General features: G+C 29.9%; 1 protein-coding gene across 1 annotated transcript; it reads left to right on the top strand.

Moving 5' to 3' along the window:
• The first annotated feature begins 5,765 nt into the window (after positions 1–5,765).
• On the top strand, positions 5,766–9,619 carry LOC140438070 (uncharacterized). The gene is made up of 4 exons (XM_072527781.1): positions 5,766–5,846; positions 8,482–8,563; positions 8,648–8,717; positions 9,355–9,619. The coding sequence occupies exons 1-4, from the start codon at positions 5,807–5,809 to the stop codon at positions 9,517–9,519; spliced, it is 357 nt and encodes a 118-aa protein (XP_072383882.1). The 5' UTR covers positions 5,766–5,806; the 3' UTR covers positions 9,520–9,619.
• The last annotated feature ends 1,232 nt before the right edge of the window (positions 9,620–10,851 follow it).

The following is a 10,851-nucleotide window of genomic DNA, read 5'->3' as shown; positions in this document are numbered from 1 at the left end:
TTGGAACGTGTAATAACTTGAGGAGGGGATTGTATTGAAATAACATGGCAGAATTGCCATAGTAGCACTTTATCATATCTTCGTTGGTATTGGTCCGATTATGACAAATGAATAAATCAAAATAAAAAAATCAAACTAGATTGTACGCAATAAAGACCTTTCCCTTATTTTGACATTATACCAAACCATCGAAAATACCTATCCAGGTATTCGCGTTTTACACACATGCAAATATATATACCGCACAAAACAAATGGTTTCTTCAATTTTTAACTGCATTGTCCCACTTTAAACATTCTAAAAAAATTCTGGAATAAAGTTTTAATAATTGTCCAGTCCAAGTGATCCATTTTTTGTTCTTATATTTTTATAGGCATTCAAAATTTTCAAACGCTCAAATTAATTTGAATTTTTCGTCAACTTATATTTTTGTTTAAATATGTGTGTAAAGCAAAAAGAAACCTTTAATTAAAAAATAACAAAACGTATTTTTATAAAAAATTAAGCGAGTTATGATCAAAAAACGATTTTTGGCGTTTTATAGAATTTTGAGGTTATGTGTCAATATATTGTGCTAAAATTTGGTAAATCTTCATCTTTATTATGCCAAACATTACCCCAAAATTTAGGGTCAACTTTTCGCTGGGGCAGTTTTGACTTTCTTATTCGGCTAAGCTCTTTGCTGTTATAACCATTCATTTCGCCTTTTTTGGGGAAATTAGCATGTTAAATTTGCTGGAAGTAAATCATCTTTAATTTGAGAGAGCAGTATTGCGTCATCTGTATAGCAGAATATCTTAAGTTGTTTTTCTCCCATATAGTATCCTAATAAGGTCTTACTTTTTGTATTATTTTATCAACAACTAGGTTTAACAATAGATAACCAAGGGAATCTCCCCGTCTTATCCTATTTTCAGCTTCAATAGGGTCGGTTAGTTCTTCTTATACTTTTACCTTTATTGTGTCCTTTTGTTTAATATTTTCGATCGTTTTGATTAGTCCTAAATTTCCTAGTTTGATTATTCCTAAAGATTATTAATAATCTCTGTTGCTAACAATAACTAAATAACTCGCGTCTTTTAATTTGACTCAGTCAAATGCCTTCTTAAGATTCACGAAACATAGATATGCCAGTTTGTTTTATTCTATTGATTTTTTGCACCTGCCTCATTATAAATACAGCGTCAGTGAATGATCTTCCCGACCTAAAACCTTGTTGTTCTTCTGGTGGTGCTATAATTTCATTCAGTTTATTTGTAATCACTTTGATTGCTAATTATAGTGTTTTCTTTAATAAATTAATTTCTCAATAATTTTGCAGATCTGATTTGTCTCCCTCTTCGAAGAAGGTATTAATATATTATTCGGTATTTTGTCCTTTCTTTCTGGTAATTTTTTGTTTTTTTAATTTTCTAAATACTTTCTTTACCTCTTTCTCCTCAATATTTATAGCTAAAGAAAAGTAATTTTAAGGTATTTTAAGATTAGAAACAGTAAGAGTGTCAACATCACAATATATCTAAAATTATTGTAAATCTAGAAAAGAAGAGAACTAAGTATCAAAGAGATCATAATCTATTATTAAAGGATAAAAAATGAGGTGTTTACATTGCTCTTGATGCTTTAATTTTATTCTTTCATTTTCAATTATGTCCACAGTCTACATTCTTATGACTTTAGACTAATAATAGAGTGTCTAAAGTTAAAATTACAATTGGTGATTAAGCTTTAGCTACAAAAATTTGGCCACTTGAAAAAAACAGACTACTTGACTAAAAATATTTTTTTGTCTGCATAATTTTCACTTATCAACCTTATTTTTGACTTTATTTAACAAACAATTTATTGTAATATTATAAAAATATTTCAAATATGTGAAGAATTTTAAATTTCACTTTATCTTTTCTAAATTATTTAATTATCTCAAGTATTTAGAAAGCAAAACAAAAAAATGTCAAAATATTTTTTTAAGTATTTTATTGTATCAATAAGATATTGAATAAGCAAAAACTTAAATAGACATTGGATTACCCAAATAGCTGGATATATTAAAGGTAGCAGGTACCTCCGGCCTGCTTCCATAAGACTAAATTTTAGTAAGTCCTTTACTTAGGAACACTTATTTCATATACCGCTTCCCCTGCGGCTATTTCTTAAATGATATTATACACAATTTGAAACGCCATAAACCGCACAACTTCATCAAGTAGATATTTTTTGTATTAATAAAAAAAAATTTTTACGTTTTTATGAACATCTTTAATTGTTATTTTTATAAACATATTTTTACTTAAATTCTGGTTCAGAATATAGGTTATATAATTCAGCATGAAAAAACTTTCAGCCCTTTATACTTTCCTATTGTTTTTTGAAACCTAAGCTTGTTTTGTACATTTTTCTATCTACACATTTTTATATTAGTTGTTTTTTATTTCAGTCATTTATTCTCATCATATCAATCGCTATTAGTTTCCTTCACAGTATTAGGTAAAGAGGTAAAGTACGAATGTTTAGTTTGTGCAGCATTTTTGGTCTTTTTTGTTAATAACGACTTTTCTGTTTATAAAGTATAATATATCATTTGATTTAAAAAGCTATGTAATAAAATAAAATTGGATAAAGAAAACGTAAATTGTTTTTTGGATGTATCTTGTCCCCTTAAGAGATAATTAAAATGGCAGCTTCGAAATATTTATTATCTCTTCCATAAGTTTTCATATCTTTTCTATAAATTGTTATACCATGCGGTCCATATGTATGGAATAAATTTATTTTTGGCGTTATTATGTACTATCTGAAAAAAACCTGAAACAGGTCGATTTTTATTCTTAAATTGAGAATTTACAGTATGAAAATATTATCCCCTTTTAGCACCCCCTTTGAATTATAAGTACCCCCTCGAAAATTTTAAATAACAAAGGGGGTCGTGTGACACCTTATTAGAAAGGGATTTTAGTCCTCTCTTTATAAATTTTTACTTAATTTTAAAACCTCTTCTCTCAAATTCTCTTCTCTTTTTGATATAGTTTTGTTGTGTCTTTTATAAATTATTCCTTGGTTGGTCCTTAGGCGAGAAGACTGTGTTTCTTTTTTCCTAATGTCGATGTACTCTTTACTTTATGTTAGGGTATTTAGGGACATTATGATGACGGATACTGTCCTATTTCTTTTGTGCCTGGCTGTATAACCGTTGACGGTAAATCTAAACAAAAAAAGAAAAAATAACTGATTCAAAATAGAACATTATGGTTCAAGAACCTTCTATAATAGTAAAGAGTCGCCAAGGGTAGGCAACATTTTTGGAGGACAAGTATCCCTCAAAGATAAGTAAGGATAAAAAATATAAAGGCGTCACTTTTATTAGAATATCTTAGAAAGATATTTTAAAGAAATAAATCCATTAGCATTGGTAGTAATCCAAGTAAATAAGAAATACAGGGTCATACCTAATACCAAATAATATGAGCTTTGTAATAAAGACCAAAGCAGAAAACTCGACAACGACGAGAATGTTAGGAACTATAAAAATAAATAAAAAGCAAAAGCAAGCCTATATGATCACAAAATAATAAAGTAGTAAAGAGATATTTGACATCCAATAGGTAATATCTCGTCATCTTCATCATTTTATCTATTGCCTTGCTTTGCCAATAGAAATTCCCATATTTGCCATATATTTTGTGTATTATGGTGATATAGGTATTCCAATATACTAATCACTGAAAGTAGGATTTATGTTCATATTTTTTGATGAGCTCTTGTAGTGCCATTATAGTACGGGATAACCTTTTTTTATATAGTTCAGCTGGGAGATTATCTATTCCGGGTGATTCATTTCCCGTTAATTTTTAAACTTCTTCTTTACCTTCAACAATCTTTAGTTGTTCATCTTCTCTCTCATCTATTTTTTTTACCTAATTCCTTTGGTCTTTCTGGTTCTCTTCTTCTTTCTCTATAATAAATTACCAGTTGAAGTAGTCTACCCACTAACTCAGTACATCTTTCCTTGTTGTTAATAAATAACGATTCAGACTTCTGCATTGATTTGTAGTTGCCTTGAATTTTGTTGATTTTGTTGATAGTAACAATCTCATAAAATGCTCTGAATTATTTCTTTCTATTATGGTTTTTGTTTTTGTCTGGTAAATTTCTGGAAGGCTTTGGATGACAGACAAAAGGGAGTAAGACTAGGTGGAGAAGTAATCAACAATATTAGATACGCTGACGATACAGCCATTCTTGCAGAAAATTTACAAGATCTCCAAACATTACTAAATCTAGTCAGTGAAGAAAGTTATCGGAGAGGCCTTAAAATCAACATTTCAAAGACAAAGTGGATGGCAGTTGGAAAGATCAATATAGATCAAGGTCTGATTTCTCTTAATGGTGAGGAGATCGAAAGGGTAAATCATTTCAAATACCTTGGCAGCTGGTTAAATGTAAATTGTGACTCTGATGAAGAGATAATAACCAGGAACGAAATATCACGTAAGGATTTTATGACCTGGAAACCAGTTTTATGCAACAGAAACCTGTTGATGAATATTCGTAAGAAAATCCTGAAATGTTATGTGTGGTCCATCCTATTGTATGGTTGTGAGACATGGACGTTAAAAACCACAATGCTTAACAAGTTAGAAGCATTCGAATTGTTGTGCTATAGACGAGTCCTAAAGATATCGTGGGTTTCGCACACTTCCAATGAAGATGATCAATTTAGAACGCCTGCTCATAAATACCATAAAGAGGAGAAAAACAGAATACTTCGGCTACTACGCCATATAATTAGAGGACCTAAATACCATGTACTACTAAAGGAAGACTTTAATACCATGGACTAGGAAAGAGATGGATTGGTCGAAAGAAACTTTCATGGCTGCGTAATATTAGACAATGGTGTAGTTTCACAGTAGAAGAATTATCTCGCACAACAACCGACAGAGAAAGATTTCAGGAAATTGTAAACATGATGACGGCCAACGTCTGAATACGGACACGGCACTCAAAGAAGAAGAAGGTAATTTTCTACAATCGTTTTAGTTCGTCGAGTAAACATTTTTCTATGGCCTTTATTTTTTCCGTTGTTACATTCTTGCATTATGGTTAATGATTTTTACTGCTATAAGAAGTTTCTGTTTCTATTTCATCTTTTGCTATTGCTTATACATACTTCTCTATTCTCGTTTAATAGGAGTCTATATCTTTCTGTCCCACTTTACTTAATTTAAATTAGTTAGCCTCTTGATAATCGTTTTCGACTACCGTTTTACAACTTTTGCCTCCTTCGGATTTGGCACGTTTCATTTTTTCTAGTTATTTTATTTTTCTTGTTGACGTTTCAAATTTCAGCCCTTAACCAAAGAAAAGTCGCCTGCGAGATGGTACAAAAGTTGGTCTTCGTCATTCCAACTACTACTGCTGAACAAATAAAAAAAAATTCAGTCCTAACGTAAGAAGACAAAAATAAATATATTTAAATTGCTTTGATTTACTGCTACATCTTGAAGCCTTATCTCAATTTCTTTTGTTCCTTATTTGTCCTTTTGTGAACAGTTAAAAGTATTTAAAGTAAATTTTCAAATCCAAATAGAATTTTAAATCAACAAATATGTCATACAACTACAATTAACTATTCTATTATTATCACTGACATACATCAAAACATGTAAAAAGATAGTGCATAGTATCAACATTTAAACAAGGTTATTATTCAAGTGGTTATTTTTTCAAGTGGTTGAATTTTAGTATATAAATCTGAACTGCCATCACACTGCACATTATTGTAAAATTTAACTAATTCTCCAACATGAAATCTATATTGATTTTGGCACTCTTAAGTTGCGTTGGTAAGCAATTATTTTATTTTTAAAATGTAATTTCTGTATATTGTGTTACCAACTAATATTATTTGTTAGTTTATATCCTAAATATCTTTTATGTGTGTATATTTTTGGTTGTATGTTTACAAATAGACTGGATATAATGGGTGTCCATGGTAAGAATATCAAACACTTACAATACCAAATTTTTACTTCACGACTCAATTGCCATCAGAACCTAGAAAAATGATAATTAAAATTAGATTGCTAATAATTATTTCAAGAAAACATAAATATTATAGTTATTACTTTTAAACATATGCCTTATAAAGCTTCCAAACTTTGATCAATCAAGTGTAGAGTCTCTATAGGGTAGTACATTTTTTTAAGAAGGGAAATTTGAACTGATGGTTAATTTTGTTAAAAATATGTATATGTAAAGCATAATAAAAAATATGGATTTAATATCATTAATATGGAGGGATTTTATCATCAGGTAATTTCCAAACGAAATATAGATACTGACGACTGACTTTACGACTGTTATATTTTAACGAATATAAATTTTTGTTTTATAAGCCTATTTTAACACTTAATGTTTTTTTAAATTTTTTTTTGTACCATCTCCTTGAAGAAGTTAGGCAGTCTTCACCAAAAAAACGTATTTTGAACTTCACTACTCTAAATAGTTTAATTGAGCTTTCTAAACAGTTAAGTTATTCAACCACGAGATACGTCCTCTCTTTCGAAATTTTTTTTGTTATATAATCACTTAAAGTAGTCTCACTTCTCAAGGAATATGTTAAATACCGTAATGCTTAAATTTTAATGGTATTTAACACTTTTCTCTATTTTCTTATTTTTATCAAAACTTTCTGATACAATATACTAAACTTATTCTTAATATTCTTATTTAGGCCCATAGATCAAATACTTCAAGTGTGTCTGTAATACATTTCCTTAGATTTCATGCTCTTATTTTCTTCTTCTCAGAGTACCGTCTATCGATGAAGGTTGGCAATCATAATGAATATATTTTTTTTAATTTTCTGTCCTAAATAAATCAACCGATCTGTATTTATACCAATCACGTAGACTCTTCGATCAAGAATTTTGCCTTCGACTAACAAGTTTTCTTGATTTGATATTTTTTTTATATTATGAGTGTTAAAATTTTATATTTTCATCCACATGTCACGTGACTAAAGTATTTCAGTTTTATTGTTTGTGTAGTGGTAACTAGTACACACTGTTTTTTTGCCAACCCTCTCCAGGACTTCTCTATTTGTTATTTCAGCAGTTTCTGATATTTTAAATACTCTGCAGTATAACCAGAGCTCGAAAGCCTCGATTTTTTTTTAAATTGCATTTTTGTATTGTCCAAGTGCCCGCTCCATATAATTATATTGAAAATATATAACATCCAATGCTGTGTTGTCTGATTTCCAAATTAAGATTTCTGTACGTTAGCAGTAACTTCATTTGTATAAATGCTGATCTGACAATCTCTATTCGCCTGTTTCTGCAGTATGATCATTGGTGTTGTTTATGAAAGTTTCCAAGTACAGACATTTATTGTTCTACTTGTTCTGTCACGTTATTATTTATTGTCAATATGTGTTATACAATGTGTTTAGAATATAAGTTAAACAAAAGTGTCAATAAAACGCATCATTGTCAAACTCCTACACAAATCTTTATTTCTTCTGATTGTTGCTCAATAATTTGACCTCTGTCCCTTTGGTTTCAGTGTAATCTTTTTGTTTCAATTGGATTAGTTTTATTGTTACATGTAGTCAACAAAGCACAAGTGTAGGTTAACGTTTACATAATGACATCACTAAATCAATATCTGAATCGCAATTAATCTTTTTAACGTACCCATTTCATTTCAAAATCCGAACTACATCTCACTTATCTCATTCCCTTTTCTCATCCACAACTTTTTATAAATTCTATTATGTATCACTTTAAATATTTCTTTTAAAGTATGGCAAAAGAGGCTCAGTATTCGATAGTCAGGGTACGCTTTTGCTGCTTGTTATTCAGGGATAGTTATAAACGCTGACTTTACCTACTCTTGTGTACCATTTTTTAAATTTCTTAAACAAATCTATAAGCAGTATTCCTTTCTTGTTTTTTTATGTGTCCTTGATATATTTTTTCACCCATTCCGGTCGTAATTCCTATTGTTTTTGAATAGTCCTTATATTATATTTTATTTCTAGTTATTCTATCTCTTTACATTGTTTTATCAAATACATATCCTTAGTAGTTTTAATATTTTCCCTAATTATTCATTGTGATTCTTTTTTTGTACACCTTTTTCCTATTTTTTTCTCTTGCATCACTAGTAGTATTTTTTATGTCATTTTCTAATTTTTGGCCTCTGATCTGTGTTGTATCAAACTTTCTTTAGCTGGTTTCAGTAATTGCTTTACAGTATACGTATCCACATAAAACAAAAAAGCATAGCACCTTAATAGTCTTATCTTTCAAGGCATCCTGATATTTCTACTTTATTTTGTTTAATGCACTTCTGGCTTGTCCTATTCTTGACCTAATGTATTACGTGTGCTAAGTATTCTTGTTAATTATAGTTCCCAAATATTTATATCTTTAAACTTTCTTTATTCGCTCACCATGTATTCTTTATTTTCAGCTCTTACCGTTTACGCCCAAGAGTCTGATCATGAGCCTACTCGTGAGCCTACTCGTGAGCCTGAACCTAGGCCTGATGATGAGTAAGTAACAATATAGGAACAATATATTACTTGTAAAATAAACATGATTCACTAGTAATTATATATAATTTCGTTTCTTTCTAGATTTGAGTGCGACGCCTGCATAACATTCGCCACTGTAATTAAGGATTACGTCGAAGAAAAAATTCCATTGGTAAGTTTAAGAAGCAATTTTTATTATACCTTTTTTACCAATACATAATAAATTTATTTACAGTCAATGAACAGATATTAAAATCAATGTTTCATTACTTGACATTCAAAAAGCAATTAAAAAATTACAAGAATGCTTAAATTAAGGTGACACTATAAATTTAGAATTATTAATATATGCTTTAGAACATATATTTAGATGTCATTAAAAACCTCTTGCAATATGATTTTATTATCCAGTTAGTTTTAAAGTCACTTTAAATGATAATTGTTTTGTTACGTGTGCACTTTTTCTAAGTATTTTCATAGATTGCGGTGGTCAAACCTCTACAACAAAAATACTGCTTGTCTTAAAAGTTATCTTTTGTTCTGGAATATTCTATCGCGATTCGCATGCTTTGTATATTCCTTTAAAATAGTCTGCTTTTATATTATACATAATACTGCTGCATATATCTTACTTATTCCATATATGTAGTAGTTCTTTCACATTTTTTTTATTCTAAAAACATCATTATTGTAAATATAATTACAAAAGACATCAGCTACTAATGTCTTTCTATAAAAACGAAAACAATTTTAAATTAACAAAGACTTATATTCAACACAAAGCAATAAACAACTATTTGTTTTTACAGGACGAAATTAAACGGGACGCAGACAGATTATGCAATGTTTTACCTAATGAATTGAGAGAGTTCTGCGATCACGAGTTGCTTCCAAAAGTCGACAAGATCTTCGAAGAGCTGCTTCAACATTCACCTGATGGTGTATGCGAACATTTGCACTTCTGTGGCAAATAATTTTTACAATAAATATATACAATAATTTTTGAATGTGTAAAATATATTATTATTAAAAATAAATTTTTTTGTTATAATACAATAGACAAATGTTTAATTTTTTTGGTTTATGTATATCGTTCGACCAAGTTCTGAACACGGTTAGAAAAATGATACGCGGTTACACACAAATGACCAAAATCCAACAGTCGTTTATTTCTAAGTCCTTTAAATTTATATGTAATGAACGCAGAATGCCAGTCAAATATAGCAGATCTAATAAAATATTGATTCCAGTCTTCTCCAAATTTCGTACATCGTTGCTTCTAATATACTCGAGTCTTTAAGGATGAAAATTTGACTGAACCTCTAAAAATCATAGAAATAAGCAAAATTTTATTGAATATGTCAATTTCAGAACTTTGCAAAAAAAAATTTGCTACTCCTACCTCTGGCTTTGCCCTAAAACTACCTCTTGTATGGAGAAAAACGGAAAACATCGCTTAACTAAGAGTCTGTACAACGCGTAGAAACAAGTAGTTTAAACAAGAACAGCTTTTATAACTGATTTAGAGTGTAGACTTGCATACATTAGAGCAGCGTTTTCCAAACATTGCTCCGCTTTATGGCGATAACAAATGGTTAAACATTAAAAAAAAGTCCGCTTATCGATGGCTGAAAGTAACAGTGAGATATCAATGCCAAATTGAAATTACTTGGTAATGATAATTAAAATCTGAAGTAGTATTATACCATATCAGAAATACCAAAATCAGAAATACGTGACCAGAAACTTATTTTTATTGGATATTTATTTATTATAATATCGCCAACGAATGCAGCAGTAGCCACTGTATCCTTGGTTGTCATAGCCTAGCTGTGAAAAAAGTGCCACCTTCCTTAAAAGTAATCTTAAACGAAACCGTAATTTTATCAAATTACGACCACTGACTTACAAGGCTGTTTAGAGTGGTGTGCGATGACGTGGGCAATATATATTTGTCTTTACTTCTTTATGCGGAAGTAAGGCGGCTTTCTCGAAGAAAATATTTAGCTAGCCTGAGAAATTGCACAACAAAATTAAAGAAAACTTCTGAGTTGCTGATGCACAACTTGCAGTGTTAAAAAAACCAGCTTCCTTCTCAGCAATATACATGCCTAATAGATTTGATATTGGATTCTACGATAAAAGACAATTTGAAAGTAAATCACTAGTAGATTATTGGTGTCAATTTCAAGACGATTTTAAAATAACGAATTTTTCAGATAAAGGGAAAATTATTCTTTTCCCTTTTGCAACAACATACTTATGTAAAGCATCATCCTCTGCCTATGTGGCCACCAAAAAAAAAC

This window comes from Diabrotica undecimpunctata, chromosome 4 (genome assembly GCF_040954645.1).
Source record: "Diabrotica undecimpunctata isolate CICGRU chromosome 4, icDiaUnde3, whole genome shotgun sequence".
NCBI lineage: Eukaryota > Metazoa > Arthropoda > Insecta > Coleoptera > Chrysomelidae > Diabrotica > Diabrotica undecimpunctata.
This window is presented reverse-complemented; position numbering and strand designations above follow the sequence as displayed.